At 43.9% G+C, this 18,565-nt stretch overlaps 1 protein-coding gene across 1 annotated transcript; it reads right to left on the minus strand.

The window, feature by feature from the left end:
* Positions 1-320: 320 nt before the first annotated feature.
* LOC100862798 (acyl-CoA Delta-9 desaturase) lies at positions 321-7,255 on the minus strand. The gene is made up of 5 exons (XM_004933762.5): positions 7,091-7,255; positions 5,176-5,306; positions 3,848-4,053; positions 2,368-2,553; positions 321-784 (listed from the first exon to the last, which is right to left on the minus strand). Exons 1-5 carry the CDS (start codon positions 7,224-7,226, stop codon positions 535-537), a joined length of 909 nt encoding a protein of 302 aa, XP_004933819.2. The 5' UTR covers positions 7,227-7,255; the 3' UTR covers positions 321-534.
* Positions 7,256-18,565: the final 11,310 nt, after the last annotated feature.

The raw sequence follows: 18,565 nt of genomic DNA on the forward strand, positions 1-18,565 counted from the left end.
CCAAATCGGTCCAGCCGTTCTCGAGTTTTAGCGAGACTAACGAACAGCTATTCATTTTTATATATAAGTATATAGATGTATGATGTAAATATAATAACACCACTTAAGCTTAATAATAGAAAATTTACAATTCGTCCCTGGATACAGAATTAATATAAGATTTGTACTGTATTTCTATACTTCGTTATGCTTCTACCGTAGCTACAGGAAGTCGGATATTCGAAAGATATTTTTTTTGGCTCCAACAATTTTATTATTTTTTATATTAATAATTTTCAACAAAAATGAAATAAAAGGTTTTGAAAAAAAAAATTCAAAGGTGAACCGGCTCAATGCTTTATTAAATAATAAATAGATACCATTAAATATTATTATTTCTGCTTTTTTTTCCTACCTAAGCTGATAGATAGCCTTGAGAGGCTATGTATGTTGTTTGCTTAGTCATCAGTTGCTACGAAGAATCTTCTGCGCAAGTTAGAAATATTTTAAAATGACATACGTAATTTTGAAAATCACACAAAAATCGGTCAAAGTTTAATTGTGAGCTTTAGACCCATCACCCCCTAGCTTGTCACGAGCCGCCTCGATCATTTCTGGACTGGCTTGCTTGAGGTCATACGTCCAACCAATCTTCTCGAATGTACTGATTATCTTTGTGGATAGACTGAAGAAATCCATAGTTTCTGCTGCACGAAAGTCGAATGGGAAGACATGATGAAAGTTGTGATAGCCCTCGCCGTACGTCAGGACCGAAACTAGAATATTCTCTGATGCTTCAATGTTTCTGAGGAAAAGTAATATAATAAAAATACTGCTGAATCAGTCTTATCGTACGATTTTTATCTAAATCATTAATGTAGCTATTTTACATTGAAATGATTCAGATTTTTTCTTTAATTATATGAAAACTAACTGAGGTGTAACTATACGGGTAGATACCATCCCGCCTGCCGCAATTTAATCGTGCATTGAGAGGTCTGAATGGTTTTTCAGAAAATCGACTTTATCTCAAGCTGAGTGGCGGATTTCACGTGTTTATGTCTATGGGCTCCGACAATCAGTTTGTATCAGGTGGGTCGTGAGCCCGATCACCCTTCTCCTCCACCAATTGTGTTCCTCGTATCTGAGGTTCCGGACCGCTTCCATGCGTCGCTTTCGTCCTCACGATATGCTGCCTTCTCATCCTGTCGTTTGTCACTCGGAGAGTATCGCGGACGGTGGAATCAAGCTGCTTTCAGACTACGCTTTACTATAGTGCCATGAAAACTATCTGCGGAGTAACTAAACGGATAGATATCATCCTGCCTGCCGCAATGAAATCGTGTCTGGAGAAGCGTGATGAGTGCCATCGCAGCGGTTGTTCAGTAAGTCGACTTAATGTCATAATGTGACTGGCGGTTTTCACGTGGTGATATCTATGGGCTCCGATAATCACTGTGTATCAAGTGGGCCATGAGCTCGGTCACCTTTCTCCTCCACCAATTGTGTCCCTCATATCGGATGGTCCTGACCGCCTCCATCCGTGGCTTTCGTCCTCACGAAGTTCTGGCATCTCATCCTGTCATTGGTGGACGTGGACGTGGATGAGCTCAGGGCCCACCTGATGTTAAGTGGTTACCGGAGACATCTACATCGTAAATCCGCCACCCACCTTGAGACATGAATTGTAAAGTCTCACTTCTATCAGTACAACGGCTGCCCCACCCTTCAAACCTAAACGCATTACTGCCGAAATAGGCAGGGTATTTGTACCTGCCCGTGCGAACTTACAAGACGTCTTGAGTCTTGAGTAAATACGCAAATTTTAATTTTGCAAGTTTGATTTTTGTTACACGATTTTATTCCTTCACCGTGGAAGTCAATCGTGAAAATCGAGTACGTGTTTCATTTGAAAAATTTGTATCTACCGGCGGGATTCGAAAACCGATGCATCGCTACATACGAATGCACCGGACATCTCATCCTTTATGCCACGGCGACTTCAAAATTACAACGAATAAATATTTGGTTAAAGGTAGGTTTACTCACACGTTGGGGTGGGAGCCGGCGAAGGCGGGCCTATGGCGCGCACATGGTGGTACCTGGGTCCCCGCCCAGCCGGAGTGGAGGAGCTCGTTGGGGTTTAGTCGGTAGTCGTTAAGCTGGGCGGGTTTGGCGAGAGCTGAACTTAGCCCAGCGCGCCTTTCTAAAGGCGTAGTCTCCGTGGACCAATTGGTTGAGGGCGCGGACCTCGGTTCGCGACTTCTTCCTCTTTCTTCCACCGGAGGCGCGGAGTCCGACATAACCCGGTCCGACCCCCGTCGGCAGGGTATCCGTAAAGACTAGGATTCCCCATCGATACCAAAAAAAAAAAAAAGGTTTACTCACACGTTATAAGGTTTATAGCCGTACATATGAGCCAAACTGTTAACAGTCAGTTCACAATGCAGCACGTAGAGATACCGTATGAAGCATTGCCAGGCAACAGCGCACTTCCAATCTTCCCCGATCAAGAAGATGTTCATTAATGTTGGTATTAGAAAACAGAATAGGATTGTTAATTGATTGTGGTATCTAAAAAGAAAGAAACACCTTTATCACATTTGTGTTTCTGTAGGGAAAATCTTTTAAGGTACTTTCCCCCTAAACAATGCACAATGTTATCTGTACTTAAGGCTTTTGCGTGAAATTCATAAAATATTTTTGAATGGTGTCTTCTTCATCCCTCATTTTTTGAATAAAACATGTCTACTATGCCGGTATGTATTTTTTTACATAAAAAAATAAGTAATGCAACTTCGGCTACTCCCATATAGTGCATGTTCATAGTGTATAGTGTAATATTCAAAATAGTTTTAAATAAAAATCTCGTTATCGTGTTGTAGAAGTACCGTGTTATATGAGGGTTTGGGGAGTTTTTTTTTTTTGCGGTGTTGGCAGACGAGCTTACGGCCCACCTGATGGTGAATGGTTACCGTCGCTCATGTACTCAGCAATGTCAGGGGCAGAGCCAAGCCGTTTCCTACTGTTTAATACTCTCCACAAGCCTCGTTTGAAGAAGGACATGTCATAGCGCTCGGAAAACACCGTGGAGGGGAGCTCATTCCATAGCGGGATGGTACGTGGCAAAAAAGACCTCTGGAAATGCACTGTGGATGACGTAGTGGCTCCAGGTAGTATGGATGAACTCTACTCCGGAGGCGGGCGGTACGATGGTAAAAGCGAGATGTCGGTATCATCCCAAACAACTCCTCAGAGCACTCCCCATGGAACATACGGTACAGAATACACAGGGAACCGAAGTCTCTCCGCAGACCCAGAGGTTCCAAACGATCCGTAAGAATGGGATTATCGACAATCCGAACGGCTCTTTTCTGTATGGAGTCAAATGGAAGTAGCAGGTATTTGGGAGCCCCAGCCCAGAGGTGGAAGCAGTACTCAGTACTCCACGCGAGGCCGGACCTGTGCTTTGTAAAGCAAAAGTCTTTGTCCAGGCATGAAGTACCGCTTCGCTCTATTGAGGACTGCCAGCATTTACCCCTTACTTTTCGTGTTAGAGTGGAACTGTGTTGTAAAATATCGTGTTAAAGGAGGGCTACCTGTATTTTGGAATATTCAAACTAAACTTAAAGCAGGCTTTCGCATTAATTTGTGTAACGCAAAAAACCATTTGTGTGTCTTCTTTCATCAAATGAGATATTTAGGAATATTCAAAGCCAACATTGGCTTGACTCTCGATCTTTTTACTGGAAAATTCTCCTAATTTCTATCTATCTTTTAGGTTTATTGGCAAACATATTCCTTATTATTATTATAACATCCAAGACACAGCTTAAATATAAATTCAAAGGTAAAAGTAATATCATACTTATGTTCAAACATCAAATGAGAATCGCTTTCTATGTCACTCATGTCAATCAGCTTTCCCTTCGTAAGGACACTTTCGTTCTTCTTCACCATCAGCCATCCTATGTGGGAGAAGAAGAAGCCTCGTTTCACGTTGTGAGGGTCGGCATCGGTGTCAGCAAACTTGTGATGGAGTCTGTGATCCCTCACCCAGTTGTATATTGAATTCTACGGTGGGAGACAAAATTGAATCTTACTTACTTACTTTTAGCATACATATACGAAGTCCAACTGTAATTAAATGGAATTAGGAGTCATGGCTATCGAGTTTAGGTTCATTACAATTATTTATTTGCAGTCCATTGTACACACAATCACATTAATTATCAACATGAAAAAACACAGTTCTCTTGTCACTTTCACAGAACTGCTGATGAAAAGGATATTAGAAAATATCTATTAAAATCTATATGCATAGAGATCCACTAAAAGAAAGGTCTGCAAAATTATAAAACAGCATAAGATATATCAAGAATTATGCTACTGTAATGAGTTGTAATAATACTTATTCATCTGAAGGATTGTGGGCATACCAGACGAGTAGCACACGAGTTTCCAAATCATTTAACAACTATATAGCCACTGAAAGAGCTCGTCTAGCTTATATTATTCTTGTTACAATAACTTCAACAATTGATTTTGAAAATCAATAAACAAAAATTGCTACCCGAGTAAAAGGATGCCGTAGTAAAAATCAATTAATCTTATTTTCAATTTGGTGATCGCGGTTAGAATATGAACTGAAGAAAACACTAAAATTATATTTTTTCGATTCTTTTTTCTATCAGCCCACAGACGTCCACTACTGAACATAGGCCTCCCCCAAGCCTCGCCACAAAGACCGGTCCTGCGCTGCTTGCATCCAGTGGATCCCCGCGAACCTCAATAGATCGTCGGTCTATCTTGTGGGAGGCCTATCCGTGCTACGTCTTCCCGTACGCGGTCGCTACTCCGTATCGGACGGCTTAATGTTAGAAGATTCTATACCTCTTCTTCATTGTTCCCTCACTGTTGAGGATCGCGACCGAATGTGACTTTCCTCCATTAATATTTGGTCATGTGTGGCATGGACCGCATGGCATAGACTACACTAATCCTTTCTTTACCAGATCTAACGATCTGGCTGGTGTTCTGCCCACACCACATGCCTTAGATTCCATTACATAAACACTATAGCCAAATTCCTAAGGAATCCCATCTGTCCTCTAACCTGTTTTAGCTTCATGAGTCAGGTTTCAGCTTAGGCACTCTATTATGGTTCAAATAAGATAAAAACTAGATGGCAGTTACCTGGCCACTGCTGCAGAAGCAAGCCATCAAGAGCAACTTCATGGGTGCTTTGGCTTTGTATGATCGATGCGTCCACAACCTATGCACACCGCAAGTAATACCTGCTCCAGAGACAATTATCATAGAGTAGGCTGAAACAAAAAAAATACGTTTGTTGCTGTGAAAATTAAATCTTTGGGAGAAAGAAAAATAGTCTATAAGGCATTACAGAGAAATTAAGACTTTATGCTTATAATATTTTTTTGTAAGAAATTTCTTAATATTAATATTATTATTGAAGGTTTAAAAATCATAAAAGTTTTTTATTTGAACTTTAAAAAAAGCAAGGATGCCGGTCTTGAATCACGAAATATTGTGGGCTAAGAGTACCTTTTTAAATTAAAACTTTGATGATACTGATAAAAGATGTCTGTTTATATTTATATATAACTAGTCAGGTCATAAGTATTGTCACACAGTAAAAACTTTTCTTTTAGAATGCTGGCCACAAAAATGTTTATTGAATTCGAAATTCGAATTGTTCATGAAAATAAAAATGTATACTTTTAGAATTTTACTCATTTTTAAATATGGAGTGGACGCTTAAAGAAGACCGTGTTGCAGGTATTGCGTTGCATCGTTGCGGTTACGCGCCAATTCAAATTTTTCAGTATGTTAAAAATTTGAATTGGCGCGTAACCGCCTTTTTAACATTCTGAAAAATTTGAATATAACCAAAAGATTCGTTTATCGTACCATCAAACGATACAATGAAGACTCTAGTGTAGATGACAGGTCAAGAAGTGATCGCCCTCGGTCTGTTAGGACTCCAGCAGTGATAAAAGCTGTGAAGGCGCGAATTCAAAGAAATCCCAAACGTAAGCAGAAACTGTTGGCCCTTCAGATGGGGTTAAGCAGAACCACGGTGAAAAGGGTGTTAAATGAAGACTTAGGGCTTCGGGCATATCGAAGAAAAACAGGAAATCGTTTGAATGCTCGTCTAATGGACCTGAGACTGAAGAGATACCGCGCTTTGTTGAAGCGGTACGCGGGAAAAAAATATCGGGAAATTCTTTTTTCGGATGAAATAATTTTTACCGTAGAAGAGAGCTACAACAAACAAAATGATAAGGTGCACGCACACAGTAGTGAAGAAGCGAGCAACCGTATTCCGCGTATCCAACGAGGCCATTTTCCATCCTCGCTCATGGTATGGTTGGGAGTTTCTTATTGGGGCTTAACAGAGGTACATTTTTGTGAGAAAGGTGTAAAAACGAATGCAGTTGTGTATCAAAATACAGTCCTGACGAACCTTGTGGAACCTGTTTCTCATACCATGTTCAATAACAGGCACTGGGTATTCCAACAAGATTCGGCGCCAGCTCATAGAGCGAAGAGCACACAAGACTGGCTGGCGGCGCGTGAAATCGACTTCATCCGGCACGAAGACTGGCCCTCCTCCAGTCCAGATTTGAATCTGTTAGATTACAAGATATGGCAACACTTAATAAGGCAGCCGCTGATATTGACATGGACCTCGTTCGTGCTGCGATAGACGACTGGCCGCGCAGATTGAAGGCCTGTATTCAAAATCACGGAGGTCATTTTGAATAAACTTTAGTGTCATAAGAATCTATGTTTTGTTAAATTCATTTTGGTATATGAATGAATTGTTACATAATGAATAAACTTGTTTCAATTATTTTACATTAAACATGTGACAGAATTTATGACCTGACTAGGTATATACAATAACAATAAAAAAAAACTTAATAAATAAAAGTGTTTTTTTTTTCGTATTTTCAAAATGACGACTGAACAGTCTCTTCTAAGAAAAACAAATAACGAAATCGTACAGCGACATCAGCCGAATTTGCACATTGTGTTGCCCAATCCACAAACGAATTGGCTAAAAAATAAATCAAGAAACACTTACCAAATAAAAATGTTCCTAATTTTAGGGGAAATGCATATTTGCTACACCAATATAAACCAAAAATATGATAGAACGAAATCACTAATAATGAATCCCATTTAATTTTATTTTTGAAGACAAACATTTTCGTGAACATTTTGCTCAAAAATTCTCATTCTGCGTTTTGTTTCACGCATTTTATACATAATTTAACTTGAGCTCGCATTAGGGTTCCACAGTGCGAAAATACTAAACCGTCTAACACGTACGTGAAACATTACACACTGCATATAATCCATTAAAGCATTCACAGCACGCTACAATGTACATATCTGTCAATTGTTTCTATTAAATCCATTAGTTTGTATTTAGCGGTACTGATTCTAAAGCATCCTAAAAACATAATCATCATCATAGTCGGTTGCTCTTGGCAGAGCAGTCGTGGTCATATGTAATTCTTGTTTATTAAAGCCTTGACAGATGTTATCCATAGTTTGGGAACTGAGGCTTGCCGCACGCACTCGTTAGGTGGGGTTTCAGTAAGGTCTTTCACCTGATCAGTCCAGCGCATGGGGATTCGTCCACGAGATCTCTTAGAAATCTAGTCTTTAAAATACAGAATAATAATAATAATAAACTTGACAGAATGAATTTGACTCACTCGTTGGTGCAGTATTTAGCGGCCCTGAATATTGTGCCGAGGATAGCGGATTCGAGCAAATATTGTGTACTGAAAAAGCTTGTTTGCTCTTTGTTTGGAAGTTTATTATCTATGTATATATCGGCGCAACCCTGCTATTATAGTAAAGAAAGCGATTGGTGGTAGTCTATGCCATGCGGCACATGCCACACATGACCGAACACTATGGAGGAAAGTCACATGCGGTCGCGATCCTTAACAGTGAGGGAAAAATGAAGATGAAGTATAGAATCTTCCAACATTAACAGGTCCGATACGGAGTAGCGACCGCGTACGGGTAGACGTAGCACGGGTAGGCCTCCCACAAGATAGACCGACAATCTATTGAGGTTCGCGGGGATCCGCTGGATGCAAGCAGCGCAGGACCGGTCTTTATGGCGAGCTATGTCCAGTAGTGGACGTCTGTGGGCAGATAAAAAAAAGTATCGAAAAAATAACTAGACCAAATTAAGGACCTCGGGTTCGGGAACCAAGTGAGTACAGTAGTTAGTTAAATTTGTATTTATTTAAATTAATATAGGTAGTGTAAATAGTCAAATTATTTAATAACCACTCAGTCAAATTTCTATAAATAATTTAAATAAATTAGCGTCGTAATTGTATCAGCCAATTGGAGTTGTGTAATACAGATTATAGTTGTGGACACTACCACCCGTATCTTTAGTCGTTTACACGAGCTTAACTCGACTCGACTCAACCTCCAACGCGCGTTTTGGTATGATTAGTCATAAAAATTAACTTCACTCAAACGTCCTTGGAAAAATTTCCTAACCGGAGTGAAGTAAGCGAACTGTCAAGTCAAGGTACGTCGCGACGTACCTTGAACGTTCCTCAAGGCTGGTTTTCTATCAATGTCCAAATAGTATGTGGACCGCAAATGGAAATATATGATATTGTTGTGCAATGGCCTGGATCTGTGCATGATTCCCGCATATTTTGATAATTAAATTTTGATAATATTTATTAATAAAGTAAATAGTTCGAAGTTAGACATTTGAAACTCTTTATTTTATTTACCTACATAAGAGTCATATTTTGCTTACTACCTGATAAATAAAGTCAATGCGATTATAAGTTTTAAGTATTTATATAATAATAAACTGGTGGTTGTGGAAAAGTACTTCAACAACACGATGCAATCAAAATCACACAAAAGCGGCGAATAAAAATACAAGCCGGGTCCGAAATCTAAAATAATAATGGGTTAGAAAATAAATAATTCACTTTCAGATTTACCGCACGCACACATATTTACGAATAACTCAGCAATCAAAACATCAAACAAGTTCATCTAGTGTCAAACAGACAACGGCAGCTTGACTTTGACATTAAACAATGACCATAGACTACAGAACTCTATGGGTTTGATGCTAGCTTGATCAAATTTTCATCATTATTACCTCACTCGAGGACTGTTGAGGAATATTGTAATGGTCGACTAAAAATACCAAACTCGAGTAAGTTTGGAGGGAATTCTCGAGCATCATCGGATGAGTTAAGAGTGGAGGACTATTTTACGAAACGTCTAAAGATACGGGCATAAGTCCATGTTTAATTACCTCACTCATAGGATTAAATCCTTTTAACTCAATTAATTATAACAGATTAAGTAAAAAGATTAGATAATTCATTATTTTTGTATTATAGTGTGGAAAATCCTTAATTTATTTTATTTTTCCTCTTACAATAGTTTAGAACCATATTTTTATTTAGTTATAATACCAAGCCATTACGAATGATTCGACTAGTAATGCTACAACATTTTATAATGTACATTTTATTTTTGACATTTTATAATTTAGAGTTAATGTAATAAAATACCTTGTAAATTTAAACACACTTTATATTTGCACAATTGGACAAATACCCACCAAGGTCGGTTGTGTCGCCTACGGTAGAAGCCGATAGAGCACAATCATCGTCATGATAATCGCCTTATCGTTGCCGCCGCTGACTACTCCCCGAATCCTGATCACGCAGGAGCCAGTCACCGTCGACGCCCTAGACACGTCCTTACGGATCCATCAGATCCAATAACCTTTGCATTAGACGCCTTCAGCTCTAACACTAGGAGCAGGCTTAGGGACCTCGGTAACCGTACTCGTCGAACTCGACAAAGAGTTCGCCGTGCAACCTAACCCATGAATCAGCTCGCTGAGTTTCTCGCCGGATCTTCTCAGTGGGTCGCGATTCCGATCCGGTAGTAGATTCATTCGCGAAGCAGCTACTCTTGAGCTGTTAGGTCTCCTTCGGAGGCGCTCGGGTAGCTGTTAGCAAATCCCACCCCTCCTGGCTGAGCCTTTGCTCGCCCACCTGTCCTGGTGAAACTGGAAAGGCCTCCGGGCCAGCAGTAATCCTTCAATTATAAAAAAAAAAGCACAATCACGTAACTGCTAGTCAAACATCCGAATCCGAAACTGAGTTCGACGCATTATATTCCTTCGGTTCCTCCTCCTCGAGAGCGGAGGTCTTAACCCTTATGATCACGGTGACATCATAAATATGTGTCGCGTATTCGCTTAAATCTATTTCATCTCTAGTCTTTCCGTCTGGGCTTTGCCAGGTCCATTTTCTAAGGAGTCCTTTCCTGAAGAACGAATTAATCAAGAAAAGTCCCCGCGACTTGAGAAAATTTACTAGCATTCGCCCTCGGGTATTTCTAGAGCCAACATCATGGGGTCCTAATACAGGTTCTCTGCATTCTCGTATTCCTACTTTCACGTTGAAATCCCCCTTCACTACGGCATAATGGGTCTTGGTAGTCCGTTCAATGGATTTTACGATATCGTCGTAAAGACCCGTAGAACACCTGGTGAATCGCTCAACACGAATGCACCGGACGACTTGTGCTGTGTCGAACTATTGTTTTAATTTTTTGAATATAATTCGTATAACGGTTCGCGCGTTGAAGATTTCAAATAAAGTATTAAAATCAGGTATTATAACACAAAGATATATGTTAAGTGGTTACTGGAGCCCATAGACATCTACGACGTAAATGCTGCCACCCACCTTGAGATATAAGTTCTAAGGTCTCAAGTATAGTTACAACGGCTGCCCTACCCTTCAAACCGAAACGCATTACTGCTTCACGACAGAAATAGGCAGGGTGGTGGTACCTAACCGCGCGGACTCACAAGAGTCCTACCACCAGTAACTACGCAAATTATAATTTTGCGGGTTTCTTTTGTATTACACGATGTTATTCCTTGACAATAACACAACTTATTAAGAACATACAAGCTACTCGTATGGTATGTTTCTGTGCGACGCTAAAAGAGTTGTTTTCTGCCAAGTAGTTTTGACGAATAAAACAGACAATATTCTAACACAATTGAGTTTTCAACTTCACTGTTCAAGAGGGATGTAGTATTTATGATTTGACAGCTGCATAAGACAGATAGGTCATGAGACGATCTATCCATCAGCATTAAGATAGCACTTGAACTATAAACAAAATAGTCCCTATTATTACAAAGAGTACCTACTGGTATAATGATAAAAGATCAACTGACAATCCTTATTGAAAGTTTTTTTTTTTGTTGCCTTTGTAGGCAGACGAGCATACGGCCCACCTGATGGTGAGTGGTTACCGTCGCCCATGGACTTCAGCAATGCCAAGGGCAGAGCCAAGCCGCTGCCTACCGCTTAATACTCTCCACAAGCCTCGTTTGAAGAAGGACATGTCATAGCGCTCGGGTGATCGTTTCAAACACAGCTACTTACAAACAAAAGAGTCACATTTGTAGCTATTAAGAATTCGCGTCACAACCCTAACCACAACATAGATATCATAATAAAAGTATGCGGTATGTGGACGTGTGTTTGTTTCGTGTACACGATCTTTATACGTAGATGCGTAGACATTTTTACGGTTTACTTGGCATTTAGCGTTTGCTAAAACCTTGAGAATATTTTTCAAACATTCATTGTCTCAGCACAAATTACTCGTAACAGACTAACAAAGAAAAAAATTTAAATAAAAATATTTTTTTCGATTTAATAAAATATGAAGATATAAGTATGGCCTGGAATTGTTTTGAGAAAAGAAAACTGAAAAGGAGAGAAAAAGAAACTAATATCAGTTGTTCTAGTTACGTAACACGGATAATATGGAAGATTAGGAAAAAATGAGAAGATGATATACCTATATTATGTTGAACTGTTTCAAAAATGTATAATGTAAAAAACATAGGGAAAGACAACCAGTGTACTGTGTAGAACACAACAATCTTATAAGGTTAATATTATAAATAGCACAGTCCAACATTAGACGCAAGAAAATATATTTCCTTTGATTATCTTCGAGCTATAATAAAATCTTTCGACCAATATTTAAAGAGAATACATAAATGAAGCCGTTCAATGTATTGCGCAATTATACTCATGTGTCATAACCGAATATCAGGTAGGTAGATCGTGGGCTCATCTGCACAGGACATGGGCCATTCTTCATACATTGCACGGCCCACTAAACGAAGTTCAAGGACAGTAATGAAATTAAGTTTAAATAACAGACTATATATCCCTTTTATTATAAACAAATTAAAATCAATATTGTTCATGGGAAAACAGAGATATTTAAAAAATAAGATACGACCGATAATAATATTAATACAATATAAATTATTTATTATAATCTTTTTCTATTTGAAGTCGGTTTTTTTTTTTTTTTTTTTTTTTTTTTTTTTTTTTTTTTTTTTTTTTTTTTTTCCTACCTATGCTGATAGCCTTGAGAGGCTATTTCAGCTTCACCCTAACGTTTGTAGGTGAGCTCGCGGGGCTCAACCGGAGAGTTGCTAACACTGACCATAGCAAGAGCAGTGCTTCGCAGAATCTACCACCGGATCGGAAACGCGACCCACTGAGAAGATCCGGCGAGAAACTCAGTGGGCTGTGTCTGTGGGTTAGTTCGCTCGTCGAGCCCTTCGTCGCAAGCGACGGGTTCGACGAGGACGGTGACCGGTGCTTGTGGTGCCTAAGAGCACCGTTAATGGATCAGGAGGATCCGTAATGACGTGCTTTGGGCGACGTCGACGGTTTACCATTCGGTCTACTGGGTCGGGTATGTAATTTCCAGCGGCTACGATGAGAGGGTTCTCATGTCGTGCCGCCTTCTCAAAATGGCGCAGCGATGCCGACTGTAGATACTTACTAAAAGAGTCGAGCTCCAGGTCGTCGTGGAGATCCACATTCCTAAGGAACCAAGGCGCTCCGACGGCTATCCTGCAGAATCGTGATTGAATAACCTGAAGGGATTTCAAGTTGGTGCGGGCTGCGTGAGCGAACACTACGCTTGCATACGTCATGACGGGGCGTATACAAGTTTTGTAGAGAGTTACCTTATTACGGAGGGACAGTTTGCTTCGACTACAAAGCATTGGATAGAGTCGTCCTAGAATAAACGCGGCGCGGTCGCGTACCGTTTTTATATGGGGACGGAATGTCATCCCTCTGTCGAGGGTGACGCCTAGATATTTGACCTTCGAGACCCACGGTATGGGCTGGCCAAAGAGAGTGATGGGACTAACGGCGGAGGTGTTTGCGCGCCTACTACGGAGTGGGATGCTCGAAGTGATGTTCGGAGGGCGACCCCTTTTGAAGAGCACCGCTGCGCTTTTCGTGGGGTTGATGTCAATTCGCCACTTCCGGAACCACTGTCCCATGGTGGCTACTGCGATCTGGAGTCGCCGATGAAGCAGCGACATCTTCCTACACGAGTAGTAGATAGCCGTGTCATCGGCGAAGAGCGCTAGATGGGTCTCCGGAGACCGGGGTATATCATTGATATACAAACTAAATAATAACGGGGAGAGCGCGGAGCCTTGCGGGACTCCGGCGGTCAGTTGACGGGGACGAGAACGAGTTCCCTCTACTCGATATCGAAACGAACGGTTCGACAAGAAGTCTCGTATGATGAGCACAAGTCTGTCTGGCACTCCCATGTTGTACAGTTTGTAAATTAAACCGTTGTGCCAGACTTTGTCGAACGCCTTCGCGATGTCGAAGAAGAGGGCGCCGGTCGGGATTTGTTTACGCCTATTTAGTCCTGTCAGGATGTGCTCCGTGAGGCGGTGCACTTGTTGTACGCACGAGTGTTTAGAGCGGAATCCGAACTGTTCGTCTATGAGAATTTTGTTCGCGGTAACAAAATCCCAGAGGCGTTTCCTAAGGAGCCGTTCGTAAATTTTTCCTATCGTCGGGAGGAGACTAATCGGACGGTAACTAGATGTTTCGTTTGTCGGTTTGCTCGGCTTATGTATACCGATAACATCCGCTTCTTTCCACACCGCGGGAAAGATGCAGTGCGTCATAGCGGCATTTAAAACTGTAGCCAACATTGCTATCAGTTGGACTGGCAAGAGTTTTAGCGCGCGGTTGCGAATGCCGTCGGAGCCGGATGCCTTCCTAGGTTGGAGATTGTGGATCGCGTCTCTAACTTCGTCAGTGGTAATGGGGGGTAACGCGTCCGAGGGCGGCAGGGAAGCTCTGCGCTCGACCTCCCTGTCGACTAACTCGGTGTGTTCGGGGTCCGCGTGTTGAGTGCTGGTGGTGCACTGCTCTTGTAGTGCATCGGCCAGCAGCTCAGCCTTGTCGTCGTCATCGAATGCCGGTGGTTGGCCTGAAGGGCGTACGAGGGGAGGCATAGTAGCGGTAGTTTCGGATTTGAGAGTCCTAGCTAGTCGCCAGTATGCTTGGTGGGAGGGCGCGAGTTGTTCTAAATAACTATGCCAATTATCGTTACGCGCGTCGCTTAGGCGGGAGTGGACTTCGCGTTGTAGACGACGCATCCGAATCCGGTTTGAATGCGTGGGAAGCCGATCGTAGGCCCGGATTGCCGCGTTCCTAACTCTTAAGAGATTCCTAAGTTCGGAGGATAGTCTGATGCGGTGGAAGCTGTCCTCCACATCGACTTCTTTTGAAGATCTAATGATCGCGGAAGAGATGTGATCGGTAATGATGTTTATGGATTCGACGGTGTCCTCGGGGGATAGATTCGAATCCAGGCCGTAAGGGAGGATTGGCGGAGCGGCTTCGGCTAGGCACGTGCCCAGCTTATTCCAATCCACCATGGTCCTCGTAACAGTGACTGGGTTGTGAGGGCGACCGAGCTGCATAAGGACAGGTCGGTGGTCTGAGTCGAGCTCTGACAGTGCTTCGATGGAACGTAAGCGCAGAGTTACGTTCCTAAGCAATGCCAGGTCTATAGTGCTCGGACGGAGCGCGATGTTATACGGATAACATGTTGGAGTTGGGGGACCGACTACTTCAAAAGTGAGGTCGTCTATAAACGCGTCGAGACGCCTACCGTTAACGTTCGTACGATGGCAGTTCCACCTAGTGTGGTGGCAATTTAAATCGCCTGCCAGGATGACGGAGTCTCCCATGCCGAACAGTGACTCGATGTCACTGCTCAGGAGGGGCTTGTCCGGGGGGAGATAAACGGATGCGATGACGATCGGCTGGTGTCCCGTCAGCGAGATACGGCACACTGACGCCTCGATATGTAAGAGCGAGGGAGTATCGAGAGGGACAACGTGCAGGGCCCGCCTATAGTAAATGGCAGTCCCGCCTTTGGAGGCGGTGAGTCTGTCATTCCTAACCATGACGTAATTCGCGACTTTCGGGTCACGACGCGAGGGCTTCAGACAGGTCTCCTGCACTAACAAAATATCTACAAGATTGTCGCGGAGGAATTCGAAAATTTGATCGCGTTGCCGCGTGAGTCCGTTAGCATTGTAGAATGCTAACGTAAGGGAATACGGTTTTTCTCTACCTTTTTGCGCCATTGATTACCGGTAAAGAATTTTTATAACGTGCGAGACACGGACTCGTAGACGTCCATGTGATCGAAAGCGGCCGCGAGTCGCTGTTCGGGGGTTACCGACCTACGGATAGCATCTGCGAACGATCGCAGACGGTCAAAGTTTACCGCGGTGACAAAGTCGCGCACGAGCGCGAAGTCGTTGACGACTGAGGGTTGCGGGGGGCGGTACGCGGGCGCGGGGCGAGGTGCGAGCAGGGGCTGAGGCGCGTGACGTGTCGCAGGCGGGAGCTGGGGTACGTTTTGTGTTCCCTCCTTCGTATACGGCAGCGGTTTTTTCCACGCCGAGACGGTGGGAACCGCAGCCGGTACGAAGGCTGGTTTCGGCACTGAAGGCGCCGAAGTCTTTGGGTCGACGGTTCGGGGGGCTGGGTGGTTCGGGCGTTTACGCGGAGCCCTAGGACATCCGCGGTAGTTTGCCGGGTGCCCTTGCTTAAGGCATAGGACACAGCTTGGGGGTTCCGTCGCGGTTTCCCTAACACGCGAACATTCTGTGGTTGCGTGATCGCCGAGGCATTTCACGCAGCGAGGGCGCGCGTGGCAATTACGCGCTGAGTGGCCATAGAGCTGGCACCTGTGGCACTGCCCGGGAGTACCACGTTTATGGGGGGCTTCGATGGTGACCCCGGAGAGGCCGCATATCGTTTTGAGACATGAGATTCTTTTCTTTGCCTCCGGGGTTGATTCTAGCGCGACGAGAATCATATTGTACGGCTGTCTGCCGCGTCCGCTGTGCATCCGGTGCACACTAATTATTGGGAGGGACTGACCGATCAGATCCTCCTTTACGTAGTCTATGTCGAGTTCCTTGGGGACTCCACGTATCACTACGCGGAGTTCGCGGTCCTCCTGAAGAGCATAGGTGTGATAACCTATGTTCTCCTTTCGGAGGTAAGCAGAGAGGGCCCTATGGTCGCCCGGCGTTGCGACCTTAATCTGAATCCCATGCGCGACGTTACGCGCATGGGTATAATTAATTTTGTTGGCCTGAAGGGCCTGGGATACGCGATTCCACGCTGACTTCTCCTGAAGTATCAGCGGGGGCGGGACAACTGTTTTAGGCGCGGGCGCGGTTTTTGGGCGCGGCGGTGGGATTACGCGGCGGGCGGAGTCCGACTCCGGCGTTACGACTACCTGCGGTCGGGAGGCGGTCGCGGACTTGGTTTGCTTCGTCATGGAGCTCCGGGACTCCACGACGCGAGTACGCTTTTTACCGCGCGTTACAGTTTGGAACCCATCCGAGGTTCCGGGTTGAGGGCTAGTCGCGGACTCGAAGTCCATCTCCGATTCGGTATCGGAGCCTGAACTAGACGCTATTGAGGTCGCGACGGACGAAACTGACGCGATTGACGCGGGCGCGGGGGTAGCGGGGGCGGGGGCGTTAGACGCTACGGCGGCGGCGTGCGTACGTGCGCTTGAACACGGACCGGCGGCGGGGCACGCGAGGCATGTCTGCGAGGCATGTTTGGCGACGGCGGCGAGAGATGCGGGGGGAGAATATTTACCAAATGAAGCCCTATAGGCTTCGAATTCGGGCGCGATTGACGGATATTTTTCCCGAATGAAATCGATGAAAAGTTTTTCCTCCATCTTTACGTGATTTTAGCCCGGGGGGGGGCGGACCCGGGACTTAAACACGCGCTCGCCTTGCGGCGAGGCCCCTGCGTCGGTAACACTAAATTGGCCGAAGCGATTCTAGGAATTTTAGAAATTTTAGTGACTAGAATAAATAGAATAGAATTAGAGTGAATAGAACCACTGCACAGTTCCCGGGCGGCAATGCCTTGCAATTAGGCGCAGGTGCAAATTCCGAGAAACACTTGGGCCACAGATGTGCCACGAACAATGATCTATTATCACCGGTAGTCACTTCCGACAAAACACTTGGACGCCAGATGTGCCACGAACCGAGGTCGGGCAATCGAACGAACAATGAGCACGTCCACGCGCGTCGGTTGCTTAAATCGGAATGGTTTTTGTTAAAGCATGTTTATTTATATAAGGTAGAATCATTATAAAAATTTAAAAAACAAGGCTGAGAAGCCGCAGCTTCGACATGTTTTAGGCAATTAAACGTGGGAATTGAAGATAAAGAAACAGATGGCGAACTACGATAAGGGAAAAAAAACTGTTTGTCTTGAGACGAAAACAAGATTATGATTCTTATAGAGTTGAAATTAAATTAAGGCAATCAACTATGTGAAATAATACACATTAGATGAACTAAAATTGGATTAAGATTGAGTAAAAAATAGCGGGTGCGCAGCACCAAAACAACCCACCACTCGTTATTCCTTTGAATTGCCAATTTGGAATAATAAGCAGCCCCGCCAACCCCTAAGGACTGCAGAGGTAGGTACTGGGAAAAGACATCAGTGACCAGACTCAATGGCCCGAATGTACGGTCTGACTTTTATTAATCAACTAGAAGCGGGCACACAGGTAACAGAGGTCGCGCGACGCCGTCCCGTAATTAAGTAGGTTAAGGATAGAAATGTCTCTCACTTACTTGTTGCTGGCTTCCGAATTATCGACAGCATGCCGATACAAAAATTCGCAATGAAGCATAGCCGCAACGAGGAAAGAAATTGGTCAGCACTATCACAATACACACGCCTGTCGCCGGCATTCGTCATTTGTGTTGTGATCTGACGGGTCGTCGCTTCCCCTTGCGGGATGGGCCTCGGAGCGACCCCCTCTACCCGGGCTTGAGACTCCCTGCCTAACGAGGCAGTGGTGAAGAATTTACTGGTGTGGGTCCATACGTGCAGGTTTGAGTAGTGGACGGGTCGATTTCTTCTTCAGTCTTCCGTCTTCTTTCTTCTGTCTTGAATCTTCATCTTCATCGGATTCCGCACAGCACGAACACGCTAAGATTCACGAAGCACTAGTGAACCGGGCTCGTGTGTTGTGCGGGTCAGGTTGGGTCGTCGCGTCCCCTTACGAGAGCGCGGAATGGGCCTCGGGGCAA

This window comes from Bombyx mori, chromosome 6 (assembly GCF_030269925.1).
Source record: "Bombyx mori chromosome 6, ASM3026992v2".
Classification (NCBI taxonomy): Eukaryota; Metazoa; Arthropoda; class Insecta; order Lepidoptera; family Bombycidae; genus Bombyx; species Bombyx mori.